Source organism: Hypomesus nipponensis, chromosome 10 (assembly GCF_054491055.1).
Source record: "Hypomesus nipponensis isolate SF chromosome 10, ASM5449105v1, whole genome shotgun sequence".
Classification (NCBI taxonomy): domain Eukaryota; kingdom Metazoa; phylum Chordata; class Actinopteri; order Osmeriformes; family Osmeridae; genus Hypomesus; species Hypomesus nipponensis.
In genome coordinates, this window is record NC_140370.1 from 9434552 (window position 1) to 9454450 (window position 19899).

Sequence of the window (19899 nt, forward strand, 5' to 3'; positions counted from 1 at the left end):
GGGTTGATTAGTTGTGGTGCAGATGGCCTAATTGATCACTGACATTATCTTACAATCATAACTAACACACTTCGATAAATTGGGAAATCAGTCAAAGCACAAGTAGCTGAAGTTTAGGTGTAGTTCTTCCATCTCCACATCAGTTTCCTTTCAAGGAGCCCGGGCCATTGGTCTGTATCTACACACAGACATTACAACATAACCACAACATAAAGTTACACATATGCCTATTGACTCCTAAACTCGGCATTTAGGCCTACCAGTTTATTGACTGACTTGAGTCTGGATGAAAAGGATATAAATCCTCCATAATTATTTGTGAGTTGCCTTTCCTTGTCTACTAGCAAAGCCGATGTGACGCCAAACCACCCTCCCCTCTTGTCTGTTTTGGATGGCATGTTGCAAGCTATAATACATTTGGACTGGTTGCTTTGCTAAATGAAACTGAGAGGAACAATATGGCGCCGGGAGTAGCTCTTGCTTCTGGACCAGTCGTTGTCTAAAAGACCGGCGATCGGGCAGGATGAACCTCTGCGCCCAATATTTACGGTACATTTGTGAAATAATGTTTTCGGTACAATTCAAATGCTGTATTTGAGATATCCAGCTTAAACATAAACTATATTTGTGGCATTACTCTATAGATAGGGGAAACTGGTTCCTTTTCGCTAGCTAGCAAACTAGAAACACACCGGTGGTGCTAGCGGTAGCTCTAGAGCTAACAACAACATAATGAAACGGACTTTGTGTGTTGCTAATCAATGTTGGCTGTGCAAATAAACGTATGTTGCTAATAGTCCGATGACAGGTACTGGCTAGTTCTTAGTTTATTATGATAATGTTTTCCCTAGCTGCCACTAGCAAGGAACTACTACTAGCTACTAGGCTACATGTAACTGGCTAGCGCGCTAGATTTAAAATCCAGCGTAACTAGCTAGCTTGTAAAACCCAGGCGCCTAACCATAATCTTAACGTTAGGTATCTAGTCTAACAGTAGCTTGTACAATTTTCAACAGATCCATTACCAGTGTTCCGTTGAAGCTAGACACTAATATTGCAATTGGAAGGCAGCTTGTCCATTTGAAGCTAACGCTATCTTGCTTGTAATGAGTGAACACAGTGGTTAGCCTAACATCAACCTTTTTTAGGTTGCTAGCAACATAGCTTGCTGCTGCCCAGCTAACACAACAACATGCATAGGTTCTATAGGCCGTAGTTGATGCTAACGTTTCTATCTAGATCGCTACCATAGCTCTATTCATTGTTGATTTTTGCGCAATTGTGATGTATGGGGGTCCAGCTGAACTTGCTATCTAGACTATCAAGGATTATAATTACGTACTTTGCTGGTATTCATCTAACTACCATTTAAACAGCTAGCCCAGTGCTAGTGATTGGCTCATGTTAGCCATTTGAGTTAGCTTGCTAGGCTTTCTTTATTGAAAAGCTAGAAGGCTAGCTGAAAATATCCGGTTTTGCCATCAAGTAATTCACTTGACAGATAGATGGCTGACGTTTACTCCATGCTCTTCAACAGCTCCTCAGTGTAAACTGTACTGTATTGTGTCAGCTAAACGCACAAGCAGTGTTAGCATCCCGTCGTCAGGTCGTATACATGATCCCATTTAAGGAAAACAGTAATATAGTCTATTATTATACTTTCATGGTGGTACCATTTGTGTTACTGATTTTATTTGCATTCCGTTCAAGGTAAACAGTATTGACTGGTGTATTTCCTTTTAAACAGTAACCAGGCATAATGTGGAATAGGCAATAATAATAATGAACGAAACATTGTAGTTTATAATGCGGCGTGACAGGGTTAACAGAAGAAGAGAGTAGCAGAAAGAAAAAGTAACTCATCTTTTTCTCCCAGGATTGTTTCTCATCCTAAGCAGTACATTTTGGATATTGATGTGAATGTGAATGTTACAATGTTGTCCTCTTTGTTTTGAGCAGGCAGGCAGAGGCCCTGAAGGCTGACATGACAGGTATGTGTGTGAATGTCTCCTATTGCACATTTGTACGGTTCATATACACTTATATTTCATCTCTCTGTCTCTGTGTAACAATGGGCTGGGGCCCCTGTTGCTATTATAGACATTCTTTACAAAACAAACAACTAAGAAAGCCTGTGTTTCCTATTATTTCCAGATTCTAAGCTTGGTGCTGCAGAGGTCTGGACTTCAAGGCAGGCCCTTCAGGATTTGTACCAGAAGATGCTAGTGACTGACCTGGAGTATGCTTTGGACAAAAAAGTGGAGCAAGATCTGTAAGTCACCCACAACTTTGTAATAGTTTATGAGCTCCTTGCTTTTTTTACATGCAAGAATTGTTTATTGTTTCAAGGTCACATCAATTTATTTTGTGAGGTTTGTTTGTGATTAATATATAATACTTTTAAGTTAAACATGAAAGTTATTACAATGTTGTATATTAGCAAACCATCACTAGTCCAGCAGACGTTTTCTCATGTCAGTTTGACCTTCAAGGATTTTATTGATTATCACATATCATTTTTCAGTTGGAACCATGCTTTTAAGAATCAAATAACAACACTACAGAGTCAAGCCAAGAACAGAGCCAATCCTAATAGAAGTGAAGTACAGGCCAACCTGTCTCTCTTTCTTGAGGCTGCTAGTGGATTTTATACACAGGTGAGTTGCTACATGATTGCCTGTTGTTAATGCTTATGGTTTTCTCATGGTCAATTAAAATGTACCATAATAACAGTATTTGTTATGAAGGTTGGTGTCAGCATCATGATCCATCACACTGATCTCTTTCACATTAATCAAGTCCCTTTTCATAAACTGCTTGATATGGTACATTATAATGTCATTGTACAACTATATTACATTATTGTTGTATGATAGAATTATAGAAAACAGCAAAGCGTAACTAACACACATCTCTCTTTAGCTATTACAGGAGCTGTGTACTGTGTTTAATGTGGACTTGCCTAGTCGTGTGAAGTCATCTCAGCTTGGAATTATCAGCAATAAACAACCCAACACCAGCGGCATTGTGAAACCCCAACCCAGTTCTTGCTCTTACATCTGCCAGCATTGTCTTGTCCACCTTGGAGACATTGGTGAGGACTGAAGTACTGTTAGTGTTGGTTATGCGCCTAAACCATGCTCTAAAGGATTAGGCCATACTAATTGCTTTCATTTTCTCATAGCACGATATCGTAACCAAACCAGCCAAGCAGAGTCCTATTACAGACATGCAGCTCAACTCGTTCCCTCAAATGGTGAGTATAGTCCTCTGTGTAGAACCAGAGCTCAACATTACACATTTAACTATATCATAGCTATTTAACTGTACAGGTCAACTGGCAGTTTCTTATTTTCTATCATCTTCTCCATTGTCACAGGTCAGCCTTACAATCAGCTGGCCATCCTGGCTTCATCCAAAGGGGACCACCTCACTACTATCTTCTACTACTGCAGGAGCATTGCAGTCAAGTTCCCCTTCCCTGCAGCTTCCACCAACTTGCAGAAAGCCCTATCTAAAGCCTTGGAAAGGTATGATTGAGCCCTTTATTGCAGCTTCCTGGAGTGTTTTTTAATGGGTACCAAGCGGTATTGCTAAGGCTGTTGACTGCAGTGTTTTTGTTTGAAGTTGAATGATGCAACTTTTTTGGGAGTTAGGAAAACTAAGAGCGGCACAGTTTAATCGGCTGTTTATAGACGCCAACTGTGTTGGTGGTGGCACCCAACTGGGCCCACATTGTTTAGGATTTTGTCTCTATACTTGCTAGATCCATGTGTCTGTTCCTTAGCCGCGATGAGGTCAAAACCAAGTGGAGCGTATCGGATTTCATCAAGGCCTTCATCAAGTTCCATGGTCACGTCTACCTGAGCAAGAGTCTGGAGAAGCTCAACAATCTGAGGGAGAAGTTGGAGGAACAGTTTCAGGTAAAGCATTTATAGCAGCTCATTTTCAGATGTTGCAGGCTGTAAAAAATGAATAAAAGCAGCATACCTTTCCCATGCATATTTTTATTATTGAAAAATCAAACCTGGTACTACCTGTGTGGTTAAGTTACTTGGACAGGCACATTTAATATGCCATACCATAAACTGCCAGACTTATGTTGGCCTCGTGTGTTTTGAGTCAGTGAATATCACAAGCTGTGCACACGTGAAGCTGAGGACTCCTTTGCTTATCCAACCATCCATGGTCATTTTTGTTTTGCAGAAGCTGATTCTTCAGAAGGCCTTCAGCTCCCAACAGCTGGTCCACATCACAGTCATCAACCTGTTTGAACTGCACCACCTGAGAGACCTAGCCAACGAAGGGGACGACCAGACCTACACCTCCGACGAGCAGATCAGTTGGTTTCAGCTTCTTGGTCTTTTCAGTATGTATACTATTCTAGATAATTCATACTATTGGTATAACAGTACGGATTGATAGCCTGAGTGTGTGAATCATTTAGTGCTCAATATTCTGGTGTTGGTCTTAGAAGCTAGCCTGGCTAGTTGAAGGGAGTGTTTTTTTAATATGCCCCTGTTCCTTTCTTTACAGTGTCCTTTCTGGGTGTCATGTGTAGCCGAGCCTTGCTGAACAAGAACAAAGAGGAAATTATGGGAGAGTGTCCACTGCCAGCCATCAAGGTGTCCCTGGACTGGCTCAAACTACGTCCAAGCGTTTTTCATGACAGTGCAGTGGACAAAAGGCAATAGTAAGTGTTTTCTCTACCTAATCTGTCCACATCTGGCCTCAAGGTGTCATGTTTTAGCTTGTCATCTGCTTGTTGCAATGTTGTTCAATGTGGATCTTTGTATGTGATTAAGTAGATTTTCTTTACTGATGCATCTTTTTTTTTTTTTTTTTTTTTTTAAACATGCATCTATTCTTGTCCCAGTGTCTGGCCATGGCTGGTGTCAATTCTGAACAGTTTCCAACCTCAGGAGGACGATGTGTCTTGCGCTTCAGGTAATATGAATACAAGATCAGCTCTACAATTCTATCTAGAGCAATTTCATGTATTACAATTAAGCATAAGTACTACACGTTTGGCTGTCTATTTTAATCTATTGATAGAAGATGTTATTATTTTTTTTAATCTATATTAATTTTCTTTCATTATGGCACCTTCGTAAAATAAAAATAAAAGATGAATCCTTAAATGTCCTTTTTTTGCTGCTCCCTGAACTCTGCTTCACCATCTTTCTTTCAGTGACTCCACTCCCGGAGGAGTTTGAGCTGCAGGGTTTCCTGGCCCTGAGGCCAGCTCTACGGTGAGTTCTCATAGGGTGTCTATTGTATAGACTCATGTTGTTTAGTAGAAATGTACTTGCGAGTCACCTTTTGTGGTGACTTTGCTTAGCTTTAATTAAATTAAATTATATATATCTTTTTTCCTTGCTCAGGACTCTGGATTTCACTAAGGGGCACCAGGGCATAGCTGTCGACAAAGATGGACTGCCAGTCCAAGCCAGGCACCAGAGGCTCATCTGCTTGGGGAAGTGGGTGGCTGACAATTATCCTGGGTGAGTCCACCTCCGCCACCCCCTCTCGATTATTCAAGATTTATTATAAATTACCCTGCACGTAATCAAAAAGACTTTTCATATTACTCATAGCAGTTGTTTGAATCAAAATTAAAGTCTGTTTGACCAGGCCTGCTTTGTGATTTCTACAGACTGATCCAGTGCAGGGCGAGCGACGGCGTGCTCATTTTCATAACCGATATCCCGGAGCTTGCAGTCGAGGAGCCCCAGGAGAAGGACGTGCCCGTCCTCCAGGAGTCCTCAAACGGTGAACAGACCCCCAACGAGGGAAACACAGGCCTCAAGTCGGTGCTGTCCATGGGCAAGACCCCCAGCAGCAGCCTGGAGAGTGGAGAGAGGCCTGTGGTGACCTTCAAGGAGAACATCAAGCCCAGGGAGCAGACCCGGGATCCCACCCGCAACCACCAACCGAAGGAAGGAGTGAAAGAGCGGCGGGACTTCACCAAGGGTAATGGAGCCCCTGGGAAAGGCGAACAGAGGCGCGATGGCAAGAGGAAGAGCGAGGTAAAGAAAAACTGTCACGAGAAAGCTGTGGATGCAGGGAAACAGGTAGGCAGGAGGCAGTTGTTGTTGTTACGGTTACCTTGTTTGTTGAAACAAAGCATGAAGAGCTGTCAGCGAAAATGGTTCTTGTGTGTTTGTTATAGGGCTGCGTGCCACATTTCAAAGGAGGGTACTAAATAACAAGGAAAACAAAACAACTTGTGTTTTGACTAACTTGCAGTGAACTTGAGTCTTTCATTAAAAACGCAATTGCGTGTGTGTATTTGAAGGTTAAAGCTCAGCCTGAAATGAGAAAGACCCCTGTGTCTGAGGCCAGGAAGACACCAGTCACCCAGACCCAGACCACCTGCTCCTCTCAGTTGATCCCCATCCACCACCCTGGGGCCTTTCCTCCCCTGCCTAGCCGGCCAGGTACTACATACATGCTCATGTGCACAATTTTTCCCCTAAACCTGACTTTATTTCAATATATAATGTTTCAAAGTCGTTTTTTTTGTGGGTGCTTATTTCAGTTCTGCTTCCATCCCAGGGTTTCCTCCCCCAGCCTATGTGATCCCTCCCACTGTGGCGTTCTCCATGAACCCCGGCTTTGCCTTCTCAACTGGCGTGTCCGTCCAAGGGCCCTACCTCCAAGCCGCTGCTCACTCGCAGGCTGGCAACCAGGTTCAGGCTGGAAAGCCGTCACACATTCCCTACAGTCAGCAGAGGCCCTCAGGACCAGGACCAGGCCAGGGGCCCACAGGACCCGGGCCCATGAACCAGTGCCCTCCCCAGGGCCAGCAGCCCCAGGGCCAGCCACAGTCTCAGCAGACCCTGCCACAGTCTGTCCAGCTCCAGGTCCAGGCCATGGCCCAGCAGCAGCAGTCTCCTACCAAGCCTGTACAGCCAGTACAGCTGGGGAAGAGCCCCCCTCACCATCCTGGGATGCAGCAGGTAAATGGTCTATTGTGGTGGAATGGTTACCTTAGTACATGATGTAATTACTTTCTATAGATTTTCTAAATGGCACATTGAGAAAACAATTGGAAGTATTAGCTCAGTTGTGATGTTGGCGCTTCCTTTAAAGGTTTTAGTTCCCCAAGGACAAATGGAGGCCTGTTAGAAAATTGTTTGATTCCTCCTCCTCACCTGACCAGTACATGCAGGTGTCGGAGCAAGCAGGCCAGATGTGGAGCCAGCACCAGGCCCAGTCCGCCATGCAGAAGATGCCCATGCAGATGCCCGTAAAGCAGTCCCAACAGCAGCCATACTACATGCCCCCCCAGGACCCCCTTAAGCTCTTTGAGCACCAGCTCCAGTCTGTGCCCATGCAGCCACCACAATCATCTCAGCAACAACAACATCAGCAGCAGCCCACCATGGACAAGAAGATGAAATACCCTGATGTGAAAATGCAGGATTTCTACTGGGAACCTCCTTATCGTATGGGAGATAACAGGCCCATGATGGGGGAGCGCATGGGGGCCAAGAGGCCGCCTGGGGGCTTCTGCCCAGATCATGAGAACATGTCCAGGGGTCCGCCATTTGAGGTGAGTGGGCTACTCCAGAATAGCTATTTTATAAGTGAATCACACTGAACTTTATGGGTGGTTTTGTTTCTCGATGGCGTGTAGGGTTCTTCGCCTGATGCGCTTCATAAATGTTTTTCAGATTTCTTTTTCTTCTCGTTTTTGCTAACATTTCTGCTGCTGAGGGACTTGAAGGAACTTGATGAAAGATAATGTAGTTTGAGCAAAGTATAAATATTATATATTTTTTAAAATATCATTTGGGTTGTTGTTTTTTACAATAACTAATTACTACGAACAGTTTGCAGACATTTGAACCATATAAAATATATTGGGCCATTATCAGGCTTTTGTAGACTTCAGTGAGTGTAATCCTGGGCCAGTATTTATCGAGCATTTGAGTAATGCACATTTTAATTTAAAAGGCACAAATTATTAGAAGGATACGCTCACTTAAATTGGAATTGGAGGACTTTGATCAATACAGCTTTAACATATCTGTCACATCTGAGTCAGTAGTCCTTGGGCTTTGGACTGACCTGATGTGGGCTCTTATTCGAAGCACTATGGCTCATCCATGTGTCTTCTGGAAACCAACCAGAACCTTTCCTCTGAGCTACCATGTACATGCTTCCCTTTATTCTTAAGCCTAAAGGCCCTTGCACACTGAGTGCAACATTTTTGTATGCATTTTTTCGCAATCGTCAGCCTCAGAATTCGGTGGCTCTGAATTGCCAAAAAAGCTATCAAAATGCTGGACCGCAGAAAATCGAACCCGATCCTAACTTTTTTTTTTGATGGACGAAAGTTTCGGAGGCAGTGTGTAAGCGCAATTGACATAACGTGAGGTCGTATTTATTTTTTAACGTGCGAACATTTCGGACACGAATTTCGGACCCAGTGTGCAAAGGGCCTTAACTATCACTCTGCCAACCTTTATCTTACTGGCTTTCCTTCTTTCTGTCTTTTGTTTTTCCCCTCCCCTCTTTTTTTTCTTTTCTTTTTGCTTCGTCTCTCACTAGGACAACAAGAGCTCGCCTCTTCTACCTCCTGACCTGTTAAAAAGTCTAGCAGATTTTGAGGAGGAGGAAGAGCTGGTCTTTACTAAGCCTCATGATTTCTACCAGGCCTTGGCCGGTCCTCTTAGCACTGCTCCAGGACGAAACATATTTGTATGTAGTCTTCATCCTCAACCCTCCTGGCCTAAAGCCACAATCTGTAGTTGTGTGTTTTTGCCTGAAAGTACTGTAGGTCTGTCTTAGTTTCAAACTGAGCTGACGTTATAAATACCGGTAAATCATTGGCAATTGGATGTGAACCATTGTTTCATTCTTTTCCGTCACTCAAATTGCAAACTTGTTTCAAATTGAGGAACTCAATATCAGATTTATTCTACCAGATTGTGGCTTTCACAGCATGCAAAAATCATCTTTTGTGTACCATGAAAGCAGCCTTCATCAAGTCAGCAAAATTCTAATATAAACTTATATAAATAAGAAGAGTGAAATGCTTTGGAGCAGCATCAGCCTCTTTCAAAATGTGTCCCTATTTTGATTTCACTAACGCAATTTCAAATACACTAAGTCTAGTTAATATTTATTTACCACCACTAGTTTTTCTAAAGATTGATTGGTTAGACTTTTTATATACCATTGTGGGTAGAAACTTGATGAACACTTGAATCGATTGTCATCTGCTCATCTGTCAATTGTATAAAGTATGCAGGTCATTTTGTTCAGAAATCATATAACAAGAATGTAATATTGTATTCTACACTTCCTAATTATTTTCTGCAGTTGCCAAACCAGTTACGAATGGAGAGTGCACCTGAGGTTATCAACCAGTCATCTTCCCGTTTGCCCTTATCTGGATTCCCAATCCAGGTCAGTTATCAGGGGAAGCTCATGTTTCAAAGACCTTCCTCAAGACTTGTTTTGACGTCTGAAGAAAATATCGTCTGCATCTGAGATTCACAAGTCATGTTCTCTATAAAAGGCTTTTGTAGTCTGCCTTGTTTAGGCTGAAAGTACAAGGGACTATAACATTTTATTCTATAACATTAACTAAAGGGGAGTTGACAGTTGGAGTATTGTGACTTTAAGATCCTTATATGTTTTATTTTTAGGAGAGTTCTTATCAAAACAACAGCATCTTCAGCCAGGCTTATGGGAAAAACATGGCACCCAACCCCAAACCTGATAATCCCATGATGCACCAGGAGCCCTCTCTTTACTCCCTGTTTGAAGGAACTCCCTGGTCCCCGTCTCTCCCAGCCAGCTCAGGTACGCACCTCTCTCCTCCTTGTTGCCCTCAATCAAATAAGAAACATATCCTTATCCAATCCTTACCTGTTTGCCACAAATGGCAGTTTACACCAGTAAGTAAGCACATTTCATTTCAAAAGCGCCTTTCAAAACAGAAGTTACAATCGCTGTACAATGAAGGCACGTGAAAAATGTATCGAAATAAAATGACTGAAATAAGACTGCTTTAGGAATTGACATAACAAATCATGACTTGGCAGTGCAGTATTCTCTTTGGCCTTTGGTTAATTACATTTATACTTATTCATGTCTCCCATGATAGACCACTCAACACCAGCAAGCCAGTCCCCCCACTCATCCAACCCAAGCAGTTTACCCTCCTCTCCGCCCACACACAACCATGGCTCCATGCCTTTCTCTAACTTCGGTCCCATAGGGACCCCTGATAGCAGGGACAGGAGAATGGTCGACCGATGGAAGGTGGAAAAGACCGGTGAGTGCTTCTCTGAATCCTAAAATCTGTTGTCTTGTTTGTGCTGTCTCACTAATTCCTTAGTTGAGTTCAACAAGTAAGAACATGTTCATATTGACACATTTTCAAAACTGTATTACCCCCTTTTTACCTTAATTAATCCAAGTTGAATTCAACGGTACTCTGGTAGTCCATCTACTACACATCTCTGAAGATTTGTCTTGACCTCTGCTCTGACTCAACATACGAAAAGGATGTTGCATGATAATGAGTGTCTCTTGTCTCGTTTGCCAGGAACAGTGAGTGGGTTCGGTCTGGACTACTTGCCAGCCGCGGCGTCATCGGCAACCTCTGAAAACAGCTGGCATCAGGGTGGCGGGCCCAGCAACTCCTGGGCCGCCCAGGAGACACCGATGGAGGACTCCTCCGCAGTGCTGCTGGACAGTCTGAAGGTACTAAACGTCCCCCCCTTCCCTCTACATCAAACTGAAAGTTTACAAGGGTGAACCTTAACATTCTCCCATTTTCCTCAGTCCATCTGGTCCAGCTCCATGATGCAACCGGGCCCCTCAGCTCTGGAGCAGCTCCTCATGCAGCAGAAGCAGAAGCAGCAAAGGGGCCACGGAACCATGAACCCGCCACACTGAAGGGCCTCAAGTAGAAGCACTTGTGTCAAGAAGAGTACGTTAAAAAGAAAGGAGAAGTTTAAAAAAAAACAAGCTCCAATCGGAATTACCGGCATATGGAGGCTGGGGAAGGCGAACGACCCAACCAAGGCTCAAACTCCCCCCCTCGGCTGACGAGGAACGGTGCAGCCCTGTCCCCTCTCTCTCTGTGCCTCAACAAGGCAAGGAGAGCGTGCGAGCACCTCCCACACAGCGCTGCTGAGCACGAAGCTACTGCTGGGCACACTCGCAGGATCTATAACATTGAGGAAACTGAAAAACCCATCGGACTGCCACCACCACGCCTCCTGTGGGACAACGTCATCTTCCATCTCACACTGGGTTTCTCTGGCGTCTCCAGATTTCCTCTTTCGCTGCTCTCGGTGTGGACATACCGGTCTTTGTCTTGATTTTTCCCTACCGTACAAGAGAGCAGAGGGTTGTGTGGTGGGTTGTTTCGGGTGGGCAAGGTGGGCCTATAAGGGCAGACGTGGTGAAAAAGAAAGACTGATCTTTCCGATCTCTCAATTCATTTTCTTTTTCTCTGAGGAGGACGAGGGGCTCTTTGTAGCAGAGTTACGGATGAAGGAATGAAGGAGTTGTCATGGAGTTGGTAGAAAAGTGTGTGTGGGGGGAAAAGTGTGCCTCTCATTTACTGTGCACAGAAGCGTTTTGGAAGCAGATTATGCTATGGAAGCAATTTCCAGGAGTGCTGAATTGGACTGCGGATTGCTTGTAAATGTTTCATTAGGATATGGTTTATCTCCAGGTCAGTTGAGCGTGGGAATGTCAACCCAGCAGGAAGAGGAAACAAACGGGGATGAGGACTAGATTTAGGGATAGTACAATTAGCTGCAATAGAGGTTGCAATTACTAGAATACTGTATTTTGTGATTTGTTCGTAGCAGTTTTAGCTTCATAAAATATCTGGTAAATATGTCCAGTAGTTTGCATACCGGGGAAAGTCTTTATATTTATATGTTCCCTTCCTCCATCTTGCCCTCTTCTGCCCATTCTTCCTACCCATCTTTCTTTGAGTAAAGTGTAACTCGCTAGCTTACCTGCATAATTGTTTCTTTTGTTTATGTCCTGCCTTTTTTAATAGTTTTAAGCAGCTTAATTGGCTCTCTTTGTGCCTGGTCAGTGTTGTTTTATAACTACTATCATGGTTGGCACTGTCATGAAATGGTAAAACTAGCAAAATGGGGTCCAGCAACGCTGCTGGTTCAGCAATATGGGGCACAAGCCTGACGAGCCAGTTTACCTGGGCTGGTAGAGATGGAGGGCAGAGGACAGGTGAGACTCCAATGAGCTTGGACTTGGTTTGAGAATGTTATCTGGCAACCTCTTTGAAACCACTTGTATAATGTCAACAGTTGACAATAGCATCAGAAAAGACACGTCTTCGTCCTCCGTGATAGTGGTTCTTACTGTTGTAGACCCTGAAAAGTTGACTGGGCTTTAGTTGTAGCTCGACTCTACTAACCTGTGACTAACAGATCTTGTTGTTGGGATGTGAAGATTTTTCACCGACAACCAATCCGTTATCTGTAACTTTCACTGTTATTTCACCATTGTGACACTTAAAGCAGGTGACTAACTGATTTGAGTAAAATGCTGATGCTCTGAGTGACAATCGGTAGACCAAGAGGCTCTCCAGATTCCTGGGTAGAAGCACAGCTGTACTCTTTCCGTTAAGGAGAAGACTGACTATTGGATAGGGTTAGAAATATAATTATATACAGTAGTTACATCTTTATGGTTTAGGCAGCGGAAAAGTCATTACTTATCTAAAGGGTTTACACAGAAGATCGAATATCTTGTATGAGGGGAAAGCGTGTTTTTATTTTCATGTAGAGAACATCTTATCAATGCCAACTTCAAATGATGTCTATTTTCTGTGTGATTGTGCTTTTCTTGTTGCATTAAAATGTATTTAAAAAAGGAAAAAATATAAATACACTGGACTGAATGTTGGGACGAATTTGGCCAGAAGCTGAAAAAAAACATCAACATTTCAGGGGAGCTCTGCTGGAACAAAATTGGCTTTGTTTTCCCTTTTGGATCTGCTCATTGTAAAGGGTTATTATGACTGTGTCTTATGGTTATTAAGTTAAATATAATTCAAACGGATGATGAAGAGGAACCTTACTATGCGAGCAGTAACTACATTCCATTCTATATCCTGTGGGATACGTGAAATAATAGGATGACAGCAGTGATAGTTCCCCTGTGCGGTTGACCAACATCGAGCACTGAGCCCTACTTCAAGTTCATTATTAAGGAGAGAATCACTTCAAACTCTGCATGAGGATTTGGCAGTTAGAAGGCTCCAGAGGTTGTTGGGAATGTTTTGCCCTGTTACTTATGTCAGAGCATATTGATATTGTTGGAGGGAATGTTGTTCATTCAGGGCTGGGCTTGTGTTCTGAGCTTTTGTGTTTTGTCTTTTTGTAGACATTCAGAAACGGTGGAATCAGCTATGCCTTTAATAAAGTAAACCATGTCTCCCTATTGCTGAGTTACCATTTTTTAAGGATGTATTCACTCCATCCTTCCTTTGTTCCAGTATCACACAGCTGTAAAATGTATATAACAAATGTTGATCTACACACTTATTCCATTGCTCACTGGGGGGGGGGAGAGGGGAGAGGGGAGAGAGGGAGAAAAGCTGACTTATCATTTATCACAGACAGTGTCTCTCCCAACCACACATACTCAGGAAACCATAGTGGTTTCAGATTTGGTTGACTGTCACCTGTTTCTTTCTTATCCATACCAAACCCATTGTAGGGTTTTTGCTGTGCAGTATCTCATTGTGTGGACTGGGATACCACAGTGATTCAAATTAGATGGGTGCCTGTACAAGAACCAACTGAACATGAATATAACAACTATTATGGAGTTCAACTTCAGTGTAAACTCATGTCATATGACATCAGATTTTCACTGTGTCTGAGAGAATGTAGACTAAGGAGAAGATGGCTGTTTTGTTGATAATGTCAAATTGAGCCAATATTTTTGACTCCAAACACCCATCCCAGTGGTGAGTACAGATCAAAATTACAACAGACAAACACTACAGCTACAGTAACTAGTATCAAACTATGGGGACCCCCCCCCCCCCCAATTTTTTTTATACCATAACAGTAAAGGTTATGGTATTTGTTTTATTTATTTACGTTCTTTTGACTTTTTTCACAAACCCTTACAATTATGTTGATAGGCAACATCATGTAATCTTCAGTATAATATTTAACAGCATACAAAATACGGGGCCTGCATAAACATGTGATAAGGAAGTTCAAGTAAGCAACAATGTAGGAATTAATTGTTAGCTCAAGGTTGACAGTGAACTCAAGGTTTTTGAATGGCGAGTTTCACTGTGTGGGGTGGGATATACCACAGTGACTCAATTTGCATATACCATCATACAAAAACCTTAAACATCAATATATTTTCAACTCATCGACTATCACAGTTTAACTATGGATTTGTTTAGACCACTAGCAAACAATTGGCTTTAAGGTTAAGGTAAGATGATGGTCAGCTTTCTTTATAGCATAAACAATTCAGTTTATTTGGTCAGTTCATTACAGATTAATATAACCTCTGTTATAGTCACTTGTATCAAACTATAAAAAAGATAGTTAGATACTGCATCTTAATAATTTCTATAGAGTTATCATTAAAATGTAGAGTTGAGATTATTTAAGTAAATTATGATCAAATGTCTTGTCACAGGTTTTTGCAGTGGCCCGTCACACAGTGGTTTCCACGTACGTTCGGAATAGGCATCTCTCTTACCGTTAATCCTAAGGGTAAGTATTCTGAATTTTCAATAATGAGTTATTAAGTGAATTAAGTAATTTGTGTAATTGTAATTTGATTTGATGAAAGTGCAGAATAGATTGTTTTGTGAAAGGAATCAAAAGCCAAAATGAAAACCAAAAGAGAGTCGAGAGATGTGTCTTTGGCAAATTTAGATGGCATTACGTGTGCAATACGTGTAAAATGACATTTTATTCATGTGGATCAGCGAGCAGTGTTACAAATACCTAGTTACTTTATTAGATTTGTTGTGAATGCATTCAAATAAAAATGTGTCAACCGTTTTTTGAAATGGAGGTCAAAATCCATAATTCCAAGTTTGTGTAAATGCATGGGGCAGAGAGAAGTAGTTTTAGCGTCACTTAACTTTTCACTTTTTAGATACAAGTCCTATTCCACCATCCCTGTCCATCCTCACTCCTCTGAGTGGTAATGCCGAAGAGGTATGCCTCGCCACTGGCTACTTCCCCAAGTACGGAAAAATGCAATTAACCCTGCAGGATAACACAAACGTCTCATTAAATACGGAAAAGGCTGTCATGTCTTTCTCCACCAAATCTTACTACTTTGCCGGATTTTCCAACAAAAGAATACAGTCGTGTAGCATGAATGGCATCACTTCTGGAAAAACGCATGTTGAGCCAGGTGGGTCTCTTATTATCTGTGTAGTAAGTGTCCAGAAAAATAACACTTTTGCTAGAATCAGAAATAGAAAATAACCTCCTAAACTCAAAATCATGTTTTACTCCTGCAGTGGAAACTCTTGCAGCTACAGTTGAAACTCTTGCATCTATCTGTACTGTTGAAACAATTGCTGATGAAATTGAATATGCAGGTAAATACTGTTTCACCTACACACCACGAACACACGGTGTCAATGCTTTATTGCTTACTTTCTGATATTTAATAAAAACCTAAGTAAGCTAATAGAAATAACTTTATCCAGATTGTTATATATGTGATATTATTGTTGTTGTTTTTACAGATTTTATAATGAAGATCAACTTCTCCTCTATGCTTGTTAATGGATTAAGAGTGGTGTTTGCCAAAGCGGTCGCATTCAATGTGTTACTAACTGTCAAGGTTCTAGTGTTCTAGTGGTAAGTATTCTGTTGTGCATTCTAAATGACTTTGCCCCCCCCCCAAAAAAAAATATCAAAAGAAATGTATAATATAAATTGTTACAGTGTTAATATTTATAATGAATATACTGGAATAAAGTTGCAGTCAGGTAGGTTTGTGCAAAAGATCCTGAAGTGCTCAGTTATGGCATTGCTTCTAAAATAATTGAACAAGAATTATACCATTTTTTAAAGTTATACATTTTTCTCTTTTCTAATATATTATCTGCCACTACTTGTCTGTTGGCAGTGTGCATGCTGTAGACATATTTTATACATTCAACTGTATGACTAGATATTAATTAAATATAATTATATTAATGGCATATCCTATAAATTAAATAGGCCACCTTTAAGAAAATGTTATTCATTTCTTCAACAGCACATTTGCAACCACAAGAACAGTCAAACCAAACAATACTGATAAAGATCTTGACACATTGGCTTCCAAGAAATGGCAAGATCAGTTGCTTTGTGTGTCGGGTGAGGTAACAAGGATACCAACAGACATTAAACAAATGTTACCCTTCTATGTCAGTGTTACTGTTGCCTATAATTTCTTCCCTGTTTTGTTGTTACTTGCTTACAATGCTACATCTCAAGTAAAATGTGTTGGTTAATATATCTCATGTTGTATAAGTACATTTATTGACTGTACGCATTTAATTATTATTATGTCATATTAGAAAATGTGTCAAAGTAAAAATGCTTTGTTATACTCAATATTCAAGTTTGTGAATGAGAAGAAATTATGTCTAGAGAAGGTCCATGAAGCAATAACGCCCCCTAGTGGAGTTATAGATATACATACGTCAAATTACGTATCTTGCACCTCATTTCTGTAAGACTAATTGGCTTGCTGTACATGCTTACTCAGTTGCAAAATTCTAATATACCGCAATAGTTTATACATATTGTGCTGTAACAGCTGTAGAGTATTAACTTGAATGGGAGACAAAGATAGTTGATTTAATAAATACAATTTTATACTGCTTGTTATTGTGTTGATGTTGGCATTATAAAAAAAATAATACATTGCTTTTCTGCATTTGGGTACATATGCATATGTACACAATACAGCCCTAAAAAAATAAACATGAGTTAAATAAGAAAGAAAAAGCAGATGCAAGTGATACAGATGTAATACAACTACTTCTGGTACCCAATTATGATACTAATCGTGCAGAAAGGCTGTATCTTAGTAACGTTTGAGTGACTTGCATATCTCATAACGTTTCATATAGGAATCACATCACAATTTGACACACTTGTGATGTGTCATTTTTTAAAGTATGATGCTGAAAGTTAGTGATTACAGATCTATAGAAATATAGGTCACAGGTGAGGCACGGTGAGGCCATTTCTCCGTGGAGAAATGTAGGCTAATAGGTCAAAAGTATGTTCACTATTTAGGTTTGAGGTTCCTACAAGACAAAGATGATATGATAAATAAAGGTATAAATGAGTACTGCAAGACAGCAGTAGTCTTCGTTTGGATCTTAAACTAAGTACAGGGTGACAACAATAAGTTGACTTATTGCAGCCATTATAAAGGTAAGGGAACATCTACAATTTCTACAATAATGTCCCTATATTCCATTTGGACACTATATGATCAATGAAGATTTGTGTGCTATGAATCCCAATTGACTGTGCTGTAGATACCATTAAATGTGATAAAATGTAAAGAACGTGTGTAATAGCTGATTAGTAGGCTAACCACTGAACATGTTCTAAAAATGTTGTAGTGAAGAATGAAACAATGTATCATCTAAACCTGGTAACTGCATTTCTTATGAATGTTATTGTTGATTAAGATATTACATTTATTGAAGTGTCTAATTTTAACATATTTCTTCCATTCACTCTTAGTGAAGAAGATGAAGACCAAAAGCGCATGTTTGGATCTGAAGTGAATATCAGTGAGCAGTATGGTAAGTGCTGTACTTTATTACAATTAATTGTAGTCTAAAGTTAGACACAGATAAGTATTATAATTTTGTTGAATATAGTTGATATGTACAAAGTGTAGGACAATACTGTTAACATGCCTTGCAATATCTTTATCATAATCCATAAAGATAACAGCATATCTTGTCAAATCTGTCTATATAGTCAGTTTTAAAGGCACATTTTCTGAAAGGAGTAATTGCCATGGGTTGTAGCTCAGTGTGAATGCTCAGAGTGGAAACAAGCTTATCTTTGCTAGTGGAACAAAATTGAATGTGGAAACAGGTAAGTTTTATGTTGATGTCTTTCTAAAATCCTGTTAAATACATCAGGAATATATTTGAAACAGATTCATGAATTAGCCCATGACATTTTTGGATAAATGCATTTGAGGCTAACTAGGGTAACATTTCAAACAAAAGTTACATCAATGTAAAACATTTTGTTTTTATAAACTCCCTGCTGATACTACACAGTTAAATATTGAGGTATAGATTTAAAAGTTTATGATGTTAAGGCCCCAATCTAAAGTATCCATCAAAATACCCCAAAAAGCCTATTAGAAGCAGGTAATTGTTACAATTTATAATCTTAAATAACTATTATTAAGCAAAGCTGCAGTTTATACATGATTAATGTTAAGTGTTGAAAAGGAAGTCAAAATTAGTCAGGTTTTTAGTCAGCAAGAATACATTGTGTGACGAACTCCAACAACAAAATTATCTTTGGACATGGAACCAAAGTAGTTGTAGACAACGGTAAGATTAATTAAATACTGCATTCGCAAACACTGCAATGTTCACACACTTCATACTCAATGTGCTAATATATCATATGTTTTGTCTTCATTATACCTATTTCTCAATCATGCCATTGTTTCATAAGGTACAGAATGTAAGAGCTTTCTGAAAACTCGATTTTTTCCTCTGAGTGTCATTTTGGAATGTTGAAAATGCAACATTTAGTTTTAATATCCTACTCTGAGTTGTTTGCCTGGCAGTAAGAATAGACATATGTATTTATATATGGCTCTTTTTAACTAAAACATTGACCAAAGTGATGATTTTCTAAGAAGTTTAAGATGAACCAGGTTTTACGTAAGCTAGAATACATTGTGTGAGGACATCAGGCGATAAACTTATTTTTGGACGTGGAACCAAGCTGTTTGTTGAAAGAGGTGAGATTATTTGAAAAATACATGCTATATTTGGTACATTTTGTTCAATTTCAACTTCTTGTTAGATGTCAAACTGATTACATTGTTTGGATGAAGTGGGTGAACACATGAACACAAAACATGATTCTGTCCATGGCTTGAGATGCCTTATTTGAATCTGGTTACGCATTGTATTTAACCCTGGATTACTGTATGTCCTAATGTATCATTATATTATCTTGTGAATATTATGGCAATACACACATTATGTTAAATAAGGATGGAAGAGAAGCCTATAAGTGTTTAGCAGGTTCCAATGGATTTATTATATGTATGAAGCTACCAAGACAGAATTTATTTGGCCTAAAAAAGACAGGAAAGGCACAGCCTGTGCAATAAATGTGTCTTCATTGAGTGGAATAGTTGAAAGGAATAGTGTCATTATCATCTTGTAAAAGTTGTGTGGTATCTCTATACTGGTGTAATTGTATTGTGGTGTAACACTGTGTGAATACTGGGGGAGCAGGAAGATTGATATTTGGTAACGGAACCAAGTTATTTGTAAATACTGGTAAGTGAAATACTAAACATACAATATGTTTACCCACAGTGCGACTGAAATGCATCTTGCTTTGTATTAGATTCAATAATGAAACCACTTCCATTTTGGTTTAGAGCTGTAGCAGACCGTTTAGTTATGGTAATGACGGGACCTACAGTCTAATGCATTGGCGTTTGTGTACTAGAGTATGAGGTTATGTGAATCTTGGTAACAGAATTACTTTTGTTTAGTTTGATAAATAGAGTTCATGCAGGTTTGGTTAAAGTGATCAGATAAATGGACCTACAGTTTAAACCTTAGGGGTTAATGTACTAGTATGTCAGGCTGTGTGAATGTGGGGA

General features: G+C 40.3%; 2 protein-coding genes across 5 annotated transcripts; both read left to right on the top strand.

Annotated features, from left to right (window-relative positions):
• The first annotated feature begins 177 nt into the window (after positions 1–177).
• smg7 (SMG7 nonsense mediated mRNA decay factor) lies at positions 178–13452 on the top strand. 4 transcript variants are annotated; one of them, XM_084707900.1, is made up of 23 exons: positions 178–549; positions 1960–1991; positions 2155–2272; positions 2525–2657; positions 2923–3094; positions 3185–3256; positions 3380–3530; positions 3788–3923; positions 4207–4369; positions 4537–4693; positions 4877–4947; positions 5192–5252; positions 5385–5504; positions 5657–6074; positions 6299–6440; positions 6559–6962; positions 7166–7558; positions 8560–8709; positions 9334–9420; positions 9663–9819; positions 10238–10294; positions 10568–10725; positions 10807–13452. In XM_084707900.1, the coding sequence occupies exons 1-23, from the start codon at positions 524–526 to the stop codon at positions 10918–10920; spliced, it is 3492 nt and encodes a 1163-aa protein (XP_084564026.1). In that variant the 5' UTR covers positions 178–523; the 3' UTR covers positions 10921–13452. The 4 variants fall into 4 exon arrangements, with proteins under 4 accessions (XP_084564026.1, XP_084564024.1, XP_084564025.1 ...); XM_084707898.1 differs by having other exon boundaries at positions 190–549; positions 10124–10294; XM_084707899.1 differs by having other exon boundaries at positions 194–549; positions 5657–6029; positions 10124–10294.
• trdc (T-cell receptor delta constant) lies at positions 11016–16844 on the top strand. Its single transcript, XM_084707581.1, has 5 exons — positions 11016–11321; positions 15126–15414; positions 15524–15604; positions 15755–15869; positions 16273–16844. Exons 1-4 carry the CDS (start codon positions 11016–11018, stop codon positions 15865–15867), a joined length of 789 nt encoding a protein of 262 aa, XP_084563707.1. The 3' UTR covers positions 15868–15869; positions 16273–16844.
• The last annotated feature ends 3055 nt before the right edge of the window (positions 16845–19899 follow it).